This window comes from Vipera ursinii (assembly GCF_947247035.1).
Source record: "Vipera ursinii genome assembly, chromosome: 3".
NCBI lineage: Eukaryota > Metazoa > Chordata > Lepidosauria > Squamata > Viperidae > Vipera > Vipera ursinii.
In genome coordinates, this window is record NC_139516.1 from 35840816 (window position 1) to 35857518 (window position 16703).

At 37.6% G+C, this 16703-nt stretch overlaps 1 protein-coding gene across 1 annotated transcript in view; it reads right to left on the reverse strand.

Moving 5' to 3' along the window:
- PKP1 (plakophilin 1) overlaps window positions 1-16703 on the reverse strand; it is a 52797-nt gene that overhangs the window by 24363 nt on the left and 11731 nt on the right. Inside the window, exons 2-3 of the mRNA XM_083358438.1 lie at window positions 15113-15213; window positions 4656-5083 (exon numbers count right to left, since the gene is read on the reverse strand). Coding sequence (XP_083214564.1) covers window positions 4656-5083; window positions 15113-15213 — 529 coding nt within the window. The remainder of the gene's footprint in view (window positions 1-4655; window positions 5084-15112; window positions 15214-16703) is intronic.

A 16703-nucleotide genomic window follows, 5' to 3' on the forward strand; every position in this document is an offset into this window, starting at 1 on the left:
TAATGGAGTAAAAGCACCTTTAAGGAGTTAAACGGCCTAAGGGTGTGGCTGTAATTATTCCACATAAAAGAGAGTTAGATGTTACACGTAGTTGCTCTTGTATATGTGTTTGATGTTAGTGTTTGGATACCTCTTGTTCTCTTGTTTGCTGACTTGATATTTATTCTCTCAAGAATCAACTGCTTGCTACAGTGTATATTGTTTTTGATATTGGTAAGCAGCTTTTGTATTTTGATACTATGTTTTTATGGACTGACTTTTATGTGCATGATACTGGATTGATACTTGGACTATTTCTTACTGTGTTTCTTTTTGTTGTCTGAGTAAAAATAAGTTATAAAACTCGTGTTAGTGCATTACTGTTTGCCTAAAAGTCCCAGTACAACTTCCACTGTGTATTAATAATACTCTGTTAAACAAACCATTTTTTCAACAACATATTCTAACAGTTCCACTAATTAATTGTTCTAACTGTCAGGAAATTTCTCCTTGCTTCTAAGTTGCTTCTCTCCTTAATTAGTTTCCATCCATTACTTCTTGTTTTGCCTTTAAGTGCTTTGGACAGTAGGTTGACACACACCACTTCTCTGAGGTAGCCCCTTGGATATTAAAACATTGCTATCATATCAGCCCTAGTCATTTTTTTTCATTAAACTAGATATACCCAATCACTGCAAGTGTTCTTTATATGTTTTAGCCTCCAGTCCCCTAATCATTTTTGTTACTCTTCCCTGCACTCTTTCTAGAGTCTCAACATTTTTTTATATATCATGGTGACCCAAACTGGATGCAATATTTCAAGTACGGTTCTTACCAAAGCATTATAAAATGGTTAGAAAAATTACATAGAATGCACCATCTGCAACATTCTAATTATCTTTCTATAATAACAACAAGGGAAGATTGCTGTGCTAACTGTTGCATTTGTACAATGGAGAACTGAAAAGTTAAAGAATTGAATAATTTGAATTCCTCATATTTATCAGTTAAATACTGGTATTATTTTGGCAATCTAGTCAGAATGAATATTTGTTCAGTCTTCTTATGATGATTGTTTCTTCAATTCTTTATAGACAAAAAAGTACGGCGGCTATAAATGTGGCATTCAGTCATATTAAACTAAAATGCACACAGTTGAGGAATCCTAAAAATCCCAGATTTTGGTATTGCTTTCTATGATTCTTTATGTTTGTGGAAAGAGATTTGGGAATATATATATCAATTGTAGAGTTTCATAGGATTTCCAATATTCGGGGTAGTCCAATAATGTTTCTTCATATTAACAATTGCCAATAGGGAATGACTGAAACAATGCCTGAAGGTTCTGCACTGGTATGAAAGTGGCTCTGAACTTCTCTTTTTTATTATTTTAGATTCTCCACTCACATTTTCTCCTTTTCCTTTTTTCCCTTCTTTAATTCCTGATATTGTCTTTTTCCCCTTGCCTTCTTTTTGGCTTTTCCAATCCTGATCTCTCAGGATTTTTCCTAAAATATAATCTCAATTTCCATGACTGTTTTAGTTGAATTCTTAACTGTGAAAACTATAGAGTGGTAAAGACATGATAAGTAGCAAAGAGACTGAGTTCTGTAATCATTCATTGGAGAAAGGTTTGCCAAATGAGCAAGTATGTTTTCCCAGGAAATAAACCTGACAAGCATTGGTTAGCAATACTAGCACTGCTAGTGGTGGCGGTAGCGATTATTCTCACATGCTAGAATCACACACTGGACAAACCCAGATGGGTAATTTGGTTTCAGTACAGTGTGTTTGTGAACCCTACCATTTTTATGATTAGACATGTAGTCCAAAACCAATGATTATTAAAAAATTGTGGAATATGAACCTATTCTGTAATATTTATTTATTTATTTATTTATTTATTTATTTATTTATTTATTTATTTATTTATTTATTTATTAATTAAATTTTTATACCGCCCTTCTCCCGAAGGACTCAGGGCGGTGTACAGGGCAATAAATATCAAAATGTAAATACAAAAGTTAAAAAAGAGATTAAAAAGAATTAAATAATTATGCCCAAGAATACAATACTAAAAATGTGATTAAAACTTATTTAAATCCAACCCTATTAATACCTATTCTGAATACAATACTGTATTGCAAACCTACCACTATTGCAAACCTATTCTGTTTCAGTGTAGGCAGCATAACTAAGGCAGGTATTAGCAACTTTGGTGTCCAATGAGATAACATCATTTGTAAGATTTTTGTGAACTCATCTCTGAGAATTCATAGATATTCATAGCATGTCCTATGTTTTCCTCTAAATCTCATAAAATCTTTCAGTGTTTATGACAGTTGAAGATGAGGGACTGAAGAATAGAGGTAGTAACAACATTAACATGTCCTGACCCAACTGTGTAAGGATGGAGATTTGGATCACAACTTCTGCTTTTTTGCAAGCCCTTTTTAAAAATGACAGGAATAATAGATTCTGGTGGGATTCAAATATGTGAACAAACAGTTCTCTGTGTGGATGCCACTTCTGGAAGTCCATTCTGGGCCTGGGCAACAAAAAATTAGCTACTGATTCTGCCAAAGTGGTGTGAACCAGTTGAATCCCACCACTGCATTTATCCTTAGTCTTTAGGTATAAATACTCTGATTTTGGTGTTTTTAAGAGACATGTAAAGAAAATTTCTAAAACTATGGAATTGAGTTTGGAGTTAGATTAAATAGATTCAAAGGGCTTCAGCTTGTTAGGAAAGACTTATTGAACACTATTTGACCACAACTCATAACCATAATTGGAATGCTTAGCACATTCAAAGGCATGAATGTTGAATGGGATGACTCCACAGAGTAAAAAGGCAAGGCTAAGGTGCAAGAGTTCACAGTTCAGTAGTAGAATCACTTTTTATCAGAAACTGCATGAACTCATTATCTGGGTTCTGTACTCAGAGTTGGGCAAGACTGTTTAATAAATTTCAATTTTGACGAGTTTTTCATTACTCTAGACTTAAGCTTGTTTTCCCCTTTTCGTATATTAAGCAATCTCTGTAATAGAAGCTCCACATTTCAACTGACCAGGAGAATAATGTACGTGGGGGGGGAAACTCTCCAGCTTCTCTTAGCTCTCAAGAATTAAACTGTCAGCTCCTTAGGTGGGTGCACGTTACTAAGCATTTATTTATTTCAACAGAACTATATGAAATGAACTTTCCATTCTGGCTGATCTCATAAGTGACTCACTCACTGGTGCCATTTTTAAAACAATCACATTAATCCCTGTCCCATTCCCACTGTGGTACAGGACCAAGTAGTCTTAGTTCTAGAAATGAAACAGCTCCCAAAGAGGAACCGGTTCAACTAGAAGAGTCACCAGCCAGGCCTGTGCTTCAAGGCAAACAACTCCCCAATCTGGACCAGTTTCACAAGGTGAAACACACCCAATTGGAAAGGGTGCTCCAAAAGGGCCACTCCTGAAAGATGTTTGGCAGAGGAAAGTGTTTCCCACACAGTAGTAGAGATGAAAGCAACTCTGTTCTAATAAGAACCTGGATCTGTAATCATCATTTCTTAAGGAGAGGTTTGGGAAGACTGCTTGATTTTAAACTCTAGCATGCCACTTGCACTGCTGCATGTAGAATAGTCCTAATACATTTTATTACAACAGAACATTTTTTGTACAATCATCCACCTCATTTTCAGGAAGGTTTCCAATGTTGGCTCATATATACATGTCTCTGCATCTTCTAATTTTAAATAGTTAAATGAATCTAGCATGCAGTTACTTAAAAAAAACTGCTGCAGAACATATAGGGGTGCATGAAACTCATCTCTTTCCAAATAGTTAAAACAACCATATACATTTTCAAGTATGCACTGTTTCTTCAGAAACTCTTTCCAGTTGTCTCTATACATATGTTCAAAAACAATCATACAGACCCCTAGAAGCTGTTATGTACTGTAAACCTAGAAAAAGACATAGCTACTTTAATGATTCCATTTGTACATAAAATTATAGTAAATTCTATGTTCTATTTAAGTGAGCATTCCACAAAAGAAGCTGAGCCACATAGCAAACTATCCAATGTTCATGAGTAGTTAATATTTCTAATTGATTAAACATCTTAAGAATATACAGATTATTATTGGGTTTCTTTTTATTCCAATGGCTGAATATAGGTTAAGTAAAATAAAAAAATTTCTATTGAAATTTTCAGATTTTTATATGTAGTTTTTCTTTGGAAGAACTCAATCATTGAATAGATATTGAATTGTGGTGCTAAACATTCAGCTAACAGTGGTGTAACAGGGAAATATATTAATAAATAACAACAGTATTTATCTCCTGTTAAATATGGATACCACTTGTTTTCTTACTCAAAGGTTCTTTATACATAACTGACAGCCACACCATGCAATTCTAATAGGGTTACTTACTAATCGGCATGCTTAGGTTTGTAGCCTAAATGGCTTCCTACCTCAGACAAATTCTATCTAAGTAATATGAAGTGTGCCAGAATAAGTGATTATTATTATTATTAATTAGTATTTTCAAGGTGATGGAAACCAAAATGCTCCAAATGGGTTTTCATTATGTTGTTTAACTATTACCATATCTGTCTTTACTTGCATGTAATTTCCCACATTGTGGGCTGCACAGAGACAACATGTACAGAGACTTACTTGGAGTGATCTTGTCTGTAGACTGCATCAGGCTTGCTGGCAACAGGCTGGGCATAGACTGCATCTTGCTTGTTAGCAGAAGCGCAAGAGGGGGTACGCATTGGAATTCTCTTATTTGACCTTGTGAGGGTTGTAATTCCTTCCTGGTTGTTCCATGTATTGCTGTAGAGACTGTTACGATGTAGACCGGCCTTGTGACTCACTCGGCTTCCACTCTGATTCCTCCTTAGTGTGCCTCGTGGAGGGTCATTGTAGAGGTCTGGCTCACTCCGACTACTCTTCATGTTCTGCACAAAGCAGTAGTCACTGCCAGCATGTGTAGGACTGCAGATCTTGTTATAATGCCTGTTACCCCAACTGTCCATTTGGCTGTAGGAACTGTAGCGTTTGTTCTCAGCTGCATTTCTTTTGAGAGTTCCATTGTACATCTGATGGACACAGAAAGAAGGCAGAGGGGAATGAAAAACAACAAATGTCTTTGATTAATTTTATTCTTCATTTGATTGACAAAGACAAAGGAAAAAACCCCAGAAGAGATTGGGTGCTGGACGTAACGAAAGTAACATTTACTTTGATAGGAAGAGTGAATGAATCATGCTGAATAAGGGGCACCAGTCAAACACATGCTGGTCCCAGAAATGGCAACTAACTGAGAGTTAATATTTTCAAAATGCAATTCCATGCATGGATAGTCATTGCACTTAATAGAGTATAAACTGGCAAAGTTTTGTTACATCTTTCAAACACCAATTCCTATCGTAATCTAGTCTTCTTGCTTTCTTCACCCCCCCAAAAAAACATGGCTTTCTATGTTGGCAGAGACTGCCCTGCATAAGAACATATATTATTTCTTATCACCTCTAAGGATTACTAATATTATTGTTGATATTGCATAATATTATCCTTAGATCTACCCCACTCATCTATTTTTATGTCAATGTAATAGGAATGAGGATGTCCAAGATTCACTTGTCAAAGCAGTTTTCACCTTATTTCTCTATCACTGAAATGTAATGCAACCTTCAGAAAAACTACAAATAAAATTCTACATTTACTTATGTAGATATTTATCATAGGTTTTATAAATCCTCAAAGAAATATTTAATATGTGGCTTTTCATATGTTCTGTTGCCATTAACGATTCATCAGCCCTAATTAATGGAGCAATTGTTGCGGGATATACTTCAGCACATGGCCTTCTGCATATGATAATAATCAATAACTCTGTTCTGAGGGCAGAAAATTGTAAATCATCTTTTATGAATCCATTCTAGTCTCAAATGTATTAATTTACTTTGCTATAGTGTGATGCCCATTTTCACATATTGGACTTTAAACAAATCATGCTTCTATACAATCCAATCTAAATACTTGATTTACAAAGAAGGCATTTCCATTCTGTTCAATGGTATATATTCACATTGTATATAGTTTACACTGCCACTTTAGCCTAAACAGTTGCAACTAATTTTATATTCTGACAATGAAGTGTGAATGCTATTACAATACCTGTTGACATACATATGCATATATTCTACCAGTATGTAATAGCATCTGTGGGGATTTTGTGGGATTCCTTATATCTTAGCCGTATCTGATTACACATTTCATGCTGTCTGGCTAGCAGTTCCGACACATGTTTTCTAGTACATTTGGAAGATGCAAGGTAGGGAAGGTCTAACTTAAACTGACCCCTTGGAGAATGTTTTTGTTAATGAATACATAATTTGGTCATCCAAATTCTAGGAGGCATTTTGTAGGCAGAATATAACCTTGCTGAACTTTTTGACACCTGTCAGTTTTAGAAAAATATCTCCCCTCCCTATTTCAATGAGATGTTCTGTTGTAATCTAACCTAACACACCCATTGAAAGAAGAGTTGTGTGAACTTGAGAGTTTATGCTTAACTTTCAGAGCAGAAGTTTCAGGAACACTTCATGTTTGTACATAAAAGGAAAATGACCCTGAATTTGAGGCACACAAAAATACCACACTTTGGAAGATCTTAGAAGGAAAACTAATCTGCCTTAATATGCTTATAAATCTAAAGTAATCCATTTTAAAGATCAAATATTTGGGAAAAAAACCCTCAATCTTCTTTGCAGGTAAATATAATCACATATTGCAATACAGAATACCAAAAAAGCCACTTTGATTCCTGAAAAAGAATGAGACCCAGAACTCTTAAAGGGTTTTGATAATGAGCTTCTTTCTTTTCACACAAACCAAGCTGTTTTTCCATCTCTCTACAGACTATATGTTCGGTCTTGCGCCCCACCCAGTCTGTACTTGCACCGACTTGCCTTTTTTGTGTTGAACAAAAAAAATGCCTTTCCAAAACTCAAAACATGGCATTCACAACTCCCAAGACTTACTGGGAAAAAGAATATGTTAATATCTCATTTGTAATGAAAAATAGTTTCTGATTCCAAAATGCAATCTTTTCCCACAAACTCAAAATAAGCTATGTAGATGCATACATATTTGTGCACACCTTTTTTGTTTGTTCTCCTTCCAGATGCATGATGTGGATACTTGCAAAAGAAAACAGAAGTCGCACACAAATAATATGTTTAGTCTTTAATGTGAGCATAATAGCTAGCTTTTGTTTGCAGTTAATGCCCCAGGGACTAGACATCTCTGCCAAATTTCTGTTTCTGACATCCCTTGTTACTGAAATAAAAACACATGTTAACTTATAAAATAAACCTAGCTGCCACTGCTTTTTAATCTCTCTCAACCAAAATGTAGGGCTTTTCTTCATGGCTGTACTCATCTGTGTTCTTCTTTTTCTTGAGTCAGCAGAAAAGGATGCCAAGATTAATTGGACTGTGCTGACAACCAAACTCTAATCTGGCTCCGTAACAATGACGCAGGTTTCAGGAAGACTAAATTAAAGAAAGTCATTGGTGGATTCCCTGGATTTATTTCCCTTCCCACTAAGTATTACCTTAATAATGGTCGCCTTAATATGTTTTAGAGAGGAATGGGATGAGGATGGCAAGTGCCCTCGAGAGAGAAGGTTTAGCCACCTTTCAAGTCTCCTGGATAACAGTATTCCAATCTATCACCCTGGATGTTTCTGACATCAGCACTGGATAAATATAAATCCCGTGTTTAAAAAAAGACCAGCCAAACAGTCACATGTACGGGGAAGTGTAGGGACTGAAGTAAGAGAGAGTTCTCTAGGTACATTGTCAGAGTCCCTCTCTCATTTCCCCTCCATGCTATCATCCAAACTTACAGTTGAACCACAGAAGGACAAAGGATGAATTAGAAAGGATTGATTGAAAGCAATCAATCATAGAAATGGCAATGCTGGCAGTTAGTGACTTGTGGACAGCATCACTCAGAAGTCACCCGTGGAATATGAAAATGTTAGCAGAAGATTAAATATTATTATCCACCAAATAATAAAGATAGCAATAAGTATGGCCCTCCATAAAACTGTGCTGATAAAAGGAAAATTGATAATGAAAGTATTTATTTTATTTTATTTATTTATTTTAATTCCATTTATATCCCGCCCTTCTCCGAAGACTCAGGGCGGCTTACAAGCTTTAGAACAACATCCACAATATAGAGTGTTACAATCTAATTTTCTTGTAGTCTAAACCAATCTCCTGTACAGCACAGCACTAGTCCTCTTTTTTTAAATCATATGCAAATCTATTTTTAAAATATATTTTTTAGTATTATTTGGAAGAGTTCTACACCTGCATGATGTCTAACCAGCATCAGAGAAGCATTCCATAAGCAAATACCTTGGCACACAGCATCTCTCCAGCTGAAACCAAAATGACCATGGAGTGCAGTGCACAACGAACAGAAGGGAGAGGGTGTGCCTGCAGCAACCCGAACTAGCTTATAGGACCTTGGCAAGATCCAGTCCTCATCAATACCAAACATCAGCATGAAGGAAGTGCTGCCATTCATGTCCATGACAAGACTTACATTGGGGGAAAATAGAAAAAAATGTGCATTATAAACTGGAACAACGAAGTGGTTGCAGAGCCATGAAAGTGGGCCCTTGATTAAATATGGCCAGAAACAATTGGAACAGCATGTGCACATTTTTCAAGGTAATAGGAAGTTCAAGAAGAAGATTGCAGTGTTCCATTTCACCAAACAATGAGCCCTTCTGTGTGGAAGATGGGCAATTTTAAAATTAGAAAGATGATAGAAGATAGAGGAGAGAGGAGAAAGAGGGAGAGGGAGAGAGGGGAGAGAAAGAGAGAGAGAAGGCTGCTCCCAGTAGTTCCCCAGTTGCAGCACAGTTTATGAAGAAAAGGCTCAAGAATGAAATTAATGGAAGGAACACATCTCTCAAAGGCACTGAACCAACCTTTCTGATACTCAAGAAACTATATCCATAAGCAATCTGGAGTGGCGAATCCTTGTGTCTTGCATGAAACAACTGTAGGAAATCTGCATGACTTAGTCTTCAAGGACATTTTGAGGAGGTGGGGGAAAGGCCCAGAGAAGAATCAGAATCTCTTTCCTTTTCTGAAGTTGAATTCAATTACAGTACCAGTTTGTAAAATGATCAATTAATATGGATGCTATGATAAATCTACCAACTTTTTTTTAACCTAGAATATAAGTATCCTCTTATAATAGAAATGAATAATCACTTCTAGGCTAACTGGATTGTGCTTGTCAATTGAATGGTATGCTGGAAACATAATTCTGAAAAATAGGCATTTTTTTAGCATTGCTGAATGGATGCCATTAATTTCATTGTTATAAAAAGATCAGAGGAAGGAACTCTTTACTGCCCATTTCTTAATTAAAACCTAAAATATAATTTCTGAAACATAAATGCTACTTTTTATCACAAGGAGCATTTGTCATAAGTAGGGAAATCCAGCAGTGTTGAGATATTATTAGTTTAGATTTTTTTATTTATTTATTTATTTATCATATTTGGAGAACACCTCTCTCACTCCCAGAGTGACTCCGGGCAGTGTATAATTAAAAAGTAAAACCAAAAAACCCCTCTATAAATATTGTATAGAAGAGGCAATTAAAACAGAAACAAAATAGTTAAAAAGGAATGGGGAGGACCTTAAAGGCTCTAACTGACCCCCAAGGTTGGGTGCTTCTCTGCAAGCCTCAAGTGAGTTGGGTCTTCAAACACTTCCAAAGGTTTAGCCCAGGGGTCAGCAACCTGAAACAGTGAAAGAGCCACTCAGAACTGGTTCCCTCACAAAAGGAAAAACTGGGAGCCGCAAAAAATGTGTGCACATATGCATACATGCGTGCATGCGCAGAACAGGGTTTGACTGAAGAGTGGAGCCAAGGCAAGATATGCACCTACCCTGCATATTTGAATTGATTGGTTGAACTTTTTTAGACCCACTTTTTTTTGGGACTGCACATGGCAGAGGACTGGGAGCCACAGGAGACAGCTGAAAGAGCCGCATGCGGCTCCGGAGCCACGGGTTGCAGACCTGTGGTCTAGCCAAGTTCACGCCCACCTCATTTCTTGAGGTGGGATATTCCAAATGGCAAGGAGATTTAGTTAGTCTAAAATTAGTGTACATTCTTGACAATCCTCTGAGTGATGATATTAATAATGATGACGTAGTACCTAGGGCTGAAAGTACTTTATGTAGATCATCTAAATAATCCAGATCTATAATTTGCCACTTTCCCAACCAAATATAGTCCAGCACTTTTTTACAACATAAAGTAAGCTTCTCTTGACACCTAAGTAAATAATGACTACAGTGATTTTTCACAAGCCTAATATGATTCCCAAAGCAATTATGAAACATAATAATATGCTGTACGCAACATTTTAAAGTTGTTTAATGTGGTCACTATGTATTTTTTGAAGCAGATTGCTCTCGTTCTCTACCCTGTATAACTGAGAAAGTGAAGTGGCACACCACTCAATACCTGAAAGCTGTGCTGATTGTTTCTAATTCCCTTAGGTAGGCCAGCAGCTTTTTCTCAGAAACATTTGATTTTTTTAAAAAACTGACTGGTTTGTTTCTCCAGCAGCAGATGGTATGAAGGTTAAAACATTTGCGCAAACACGTTGAGAAGGAGTGTCTATCAAGCCTGAGGGAAAAACCAAGGTAATAAAATATGATGGCTTACCACCAGAGTACAACACACACCCTTGATTCTGCTTGCCAAAAGAATTCACCCCAGTCTATTACACACAAGTGGAAGACATAAATTTGAAAAGCCAACAAAAATAAGACTAAATACCATGGTTCTGTTACATATATCTATGTTCTACATTTTTCACTGAATTGATAATTAAACTGGTAATTAATTAAGAGCCATGGTGGCACAGTGGTTAGAATGTAGTACTGCAGTCTACTTCTGCTGACTGCCGGCTGCCAGCAGTTTGGCAATTTGATCCTCACTGGCTCAAGTTTGACTCAGCCTTCAATCCTTCCAAGGTTGGTAAAATGAGGATTCAGATTGTTGGGGGCAATAGACTGACTCTGTAAACCACTTAGAGAGGACTGTGAAGTACTGTGAAGTGATATATAAGTCTAAGTGCTACTGCTATTGTTATTTTATTTCCATTCTGGAACGCATAGGAACAATCTAGCATATATTCATTTAATTGTTAGATGTGTCTTCCTGAACTGATTAAAAGGATGCCGACTTGAAGGGACTTTAAATGAGTATTGTCTCCTCTTCTTTCTTTCTCTCTCTTTCACATATGCATGCACTTATACCACACTTATTTAAGCACACTCTATTTCTAACTTTGATTGCCATACTTCCTACTTACACAACTTCCCACAAAACCCAACAAAACTATTTTTGTTCAACTATTCCAGATTTGCAATCAAAGTATATGCTGGACATCAAGTTCCATATACATTTCACTGGGAAACTAACAAATGATGTTTCATACTAAAGTCATCTTCTATTGTCTTTAGTTTACCACATAGTTTTCATGGGCTCTTATCCTGACAGGTTAATTTTGTCTGACAGGTTAATTTTAGACAGACAGAATGGTTTCCTTTTTCATACCTGGAAGCTGTTCAGTTGCCTTTGACTCAAGGTTTTCCAGCCCCTTGGGGGGTGATGTGGGGTGTCCACGAATATAAGCATGAAAACTCTTTCTGAATCTAAATTTACTTGAGCTGATTAGCATGATATTTTAATCAACTATACATAGGATTTTAATAATCTTTTTATTTTAGTGTAAAATCCAAGATAGTACATCAAAGTCTTACAAGCTTCAGAAGGCTTGTTGACTTTTCAAAGCAGCCTACCTGTATTCCTGACTAGAATATCCATTGGAGAAACAGTAAGGAAGAAGAAGAAGAAGAAGAAGAAGAAGAAGAAGAAGAAGAAGAAGAAGAAGAAGAAGAAGAAGAAGAAGAAGAAGAAGAAGGGGAGGAGGAGGAGGACTTCACCAAATAAAGCTGCTTACTTCAACCTACTGATGGAATATAATTTTCCAATGTGCCAAGGGCAGTATAGTAGCAAAGGGCTTGGTTGGCAGGGTGGGTAGCATCCTCAGATGCTACATAGGCCTCATCTGAGCATCTGCTATCTAAGACAGCTGCTATGCCCAGCTCAATGTTTTTTATTAATAATGTCAGCTATAGTAGCTTATATTAAAAGGCTGACCAATTTCAACATACCCTCTAGTCATTTAATATTTTAACTAACTATGGTTAACCAGAAAATAAAATTGTATGCTTTCTAATTTCTCTGAAACAATATACCTGCACTAATTCAATTTCTATCTCTTTTCCTAAAAGACCTTTAAATCTACTCATGTTTCCCTGCTTAGAGAACCATAGAAATCAATGTCTGTTGATTTCGACTAAGAACCTGTATTAGGTCTTATCTCGCAGTGATAAGGGCGGCGAGGTCTAATCACTTCGCTACCCTTATCGCGTCCGCAGATAACCGCCCGGCTGCTCTGTTTAGGGTGACCCGCTCCCTCCTTAATCAGGAGGTGAGGGAGGAACCCTTGCAGGGTCGTGCCGAGGAGTTTAGTCAACATCTGTCGAACAAAATCACTTGGATTCGGACTGGTTTGGACTCCGACTGGGCAGAGTCTGACGATCAGGACATGGGTGGTCTTATCGATGTTATCTGGGAGGAGTTTGATCCTGTGACTCTGGAGGAAGTGGACAGGATTATGGGGAGGTTGAGCTCCACCACATGTTTATTGGACCCATGCCCTTCCTGGCTGGTTTATGCAGCTCAGGAGGGGACACAAGGCTGGTTCCAGGCGGTTATATCGGCATCTTTGAGTGAGGGTAGTTTCCCCGCCATCTTGAAGGAGGCGGTGGTGAGACCTCTCCTCAAGAAGCCCACCTTGGACCCAGCTGTGTTAAATAACTTTCGTCCGGTCTCCAACCTTTGCTTTCTTGTGAAGGTTGTCGAGAGTGTGGTGGCGCATCAGCTCCCTCTGGTTCTGGATGAAGCGGATTATCTAGACCCGTACCAATCGGGTTTCAGGCCCTGGTACAGCATGGAGACGGCATTGGTCACTCTGGTGAATGATCTCTGGAGGGCCTGGGACAGGGGATATTCCTCTGTCCTAGTCCTATTAGACCTCTCAGCGGCTTTCGATACCATCGACCATGGTATCCTGCTGCGGCATCTCAGGGGATTGGGAGTGGGAGGCACGGTTCTTCAGTGGTTCTCCTCCTATCACCTGGGACGTTCGCAGTCGGTGTTGGCAGGGGGGCAGAGGTCGACCTCGAGGCCTCTCACTTGTGGAGTTCCTCAGGGGTCGGTCCTCTCGCCTCTCCTGTTCAACATCTACATGAAACCGCTGGGTGAGATCATTCGTGGTATTTATTTTTATTTTGACCCCAAACCACCCCAGTGATGCCCTCGACGTGATGTCCCATTGCCTGGAAGCAGTTCAGGTCTGGATGGGGAGGAACAGGCTTCAAATCAACCCTGACAAGACTGAGTGGCTGTGCGTACCGGCATCTTGGGATATTCAGAACATTCCATCTCTTTCCATGGGGGGTGAGTTATTACCCCCTGTAGATAGGGCTCACAACTTGGGAGTCCTCCTAGATTCACAGCTTTCTTTGGAAGACCACATAATAACTGTGACTAGGGGGGCCTTCACCCAGGTTCACCTGGTGCGCCAGTTGCGGCCCTATCTAGACCAGGATGTCCTGCGTACGGTCACTCATGCGCTCGTGACCTCTCATTTAGACTACTGCAATGCTCTCTACATGGGGCTGCCCTTGAGGACCACTTGGAGGCTCCAACTGGTACAGAATGCAGCCGCGAGAGTTGTGCTGGGAGTCTCCCGATACTCCCATGTTACAGCTCTGCTCTGTGAGCTGCATTGGCTCCCAGTTGTCTTCCAGGTGAGATTCAAAGTCCTGGTAATGGTTTTTAAAGCCCTACATGGCATGGGTCCGGAGTACCTTAGGGATCACCTGCTGCCGGTGTCAACTTCCCTCCGCCCTGTGCGTTCCCACAGAGAGGGCCTCCTCAGGGTGCCACCGGTCAGAGAATGTCATCTGGTGGCCCCCAGGGGGAGGTCCTTCTCTGTGGGCGCCCCGGATTTATGGAATCGTTTGCTAGTTGAGCTCTGGATGGCGCCCGACCTTCGATCTGAACACTTACTTGTTCGAACAAGCCGGCCTGGCCTGATGGGTGATGGGTTTGGGTTTTATTGTCATTTTATTGTATTTTAATCTACTGTTTTAAGCTTGGGCATCTTGTTTAATTTTTTTTTAATTTTTGTATTCTTGCATTTTTATCTGTTTGCCCTGTTCACCGCCCTGAGTCCTTCAGGAGAAGGGCGGTATACAAATAAAATTATTATTATTATTATTATTATTATTATTATTATTATTATTATTATTATTATTTTGTCTAGAAATCCCCATAGCACCTTTTTCCACGAACCAGTTAGAAATGGAGTATCAAGAAACACAATGGGACTACTCTTGGTCTTCAAATTTCCCCAATTTACCACCCTACAAATGCATTTGGACTATAATCACCAAGATTCTCAGTCAGCAAGTTAATTATAGATTTCAATAGTTAATACCTTGCTTACATTTGCTTACATCTATACACATTTAAAGAAATAGATATATGTAACTGCAATGTTTTCAGGAAAAATGTATTTGAAAATATGAACTTTCTCTTTTCTATAAAATAATATCTTAGTTTACGCTATATTAGAGCTTTACAGCCAGAAAATGCAACATATAAAACATAGAGAATTTTAGCAAATGAGACCAGTGTTCTCTGGTTGCTGGAATATCATATATTATACAAAATCAGATTAATATTTTTAAATCATCAGAAAACTGTTGGTTATGTCTTTCAACCAATTGACCATACCATCTTCCAGCCCTTCTCAACATGGGTTTCAATAAACCTGAGAATAATTTGAATTTCCTACTCCTGACCATATGACCAAAATATAAATAAATAAATAAGCAAACAAACAAACAAACAAACAAAAATAAAAAAATTACCGTATGGCCCCAGTTATTTGTTCCTGTGTGGGCTTTGGCATAGTAGCTACCACGGGCTGTTCCATAGTTATAGCCATCGGACAGACCATCATATATGGAACCTGCAAATACAGCAAGAATATTATGAATGGAAGAATATTTTTTTATCTCTGATTTTGGTTTAGTATTTGATTCAATTTGTCACTTTGTGCTAAGTGAACATATGACATAAATAAATGTTGTACATGTGGCTATGATAAAAAAAATCCTACATAAGAAACTATTGGCAAAGTTCATGGGATGCATGCTATATGAAGCATAAATTTAAAGATGTGCAGAATTCAAAGAGATGAACTGAATTCTGAAATTTTGCCACATTTTAGCAAATTATGTAATGAAATGATCATTTCTGTTTTAGAAAAATAATACAGCTTGCCATTCAACATAGCCAACTTAACTATATTAAACTGATTATCTTATAGCCATAAATCAATAGAAAGCCATATTCTTCAAGTAACAAGCATAAGTATTGGTGTTGGGCAATGCCAGAGGTCTCAACAATTTCAAAACAGCATTTTAAAGGCAGCAAAATCATATCAGATTTTAAATCTTACTCATCAAATGTCATAGTGAGATTGCTAAAATGTCACAAGATTCAATAAGAAAGCTATTTTAATTTATTGTTAGCATGCTTTTTTCACATAGATATTTCGCAAATACCATTATGATATGCTGTTATGGTGTCCACAAATAATATATTGCCAACCTTTGTCCTCAAGAGATTTTTCTGATCCTATGGGTAGGATAATAATATAGTGCAGATAGCTAAATAGATTTTTTTTTCTTTTGTTTTCTCCCAGCCTAGGCTGAGTGAGAGAGATTGGCCTAAAACCACCTATCTAGCTTCAGTGTCTCAGTCCAGCGCTTTAATGATTATACCACATTGGCTGCCATGGGATATTATAATATAGAAATATTGAATGAAAGTCTTAATCACTTCAGCAATAAAGAGTAGAACTGAATAAATCCTTAATAGCTAATTACAAAGACAATGTCTAAAATTATGAAAGTTTTTTGACTTCCAAAAATTAAAGTGACAGTATGCCTGAGTGGGAGACACTGAAAACCTGATTAAAGGAAATGAATAGCATTTAAGTTGAAAGGTTAAAGTTTAAAGACCTTCCTAAGCAGTGAACCTCCATCAAAGGTATAAGAATTGCAACTGAAGTAATTTACAATATCTGGCTGTTTTATCATGTTTATACTGTACTTGTGTTCCTATACCACCACAATATTAACAACTCTTGAAAATTCATTATCAGAAAAACTGTGCCTACATACTGTATAGCAATAGCAATAGCATTTAGGCTTATATACAACATTCTCTGAGCAGTTTATAATGTAAGCATTATTTGCATATTGCCCCGAACAATCTGGGTTTTCATTTTACCAATCTCACAAGGATGGAAAGCTGAGTGTTAAGTGTGGAAATCAGGAAACTCAGGCAGTTCAAATATATATAAGGGTTTATTATAAGTTTAAGCAATGGTCAAAGCAAATTGGCAGTGGATAAAAGTCAATGGAATTCAAGCTGGGCTGGATTTAGATCTCT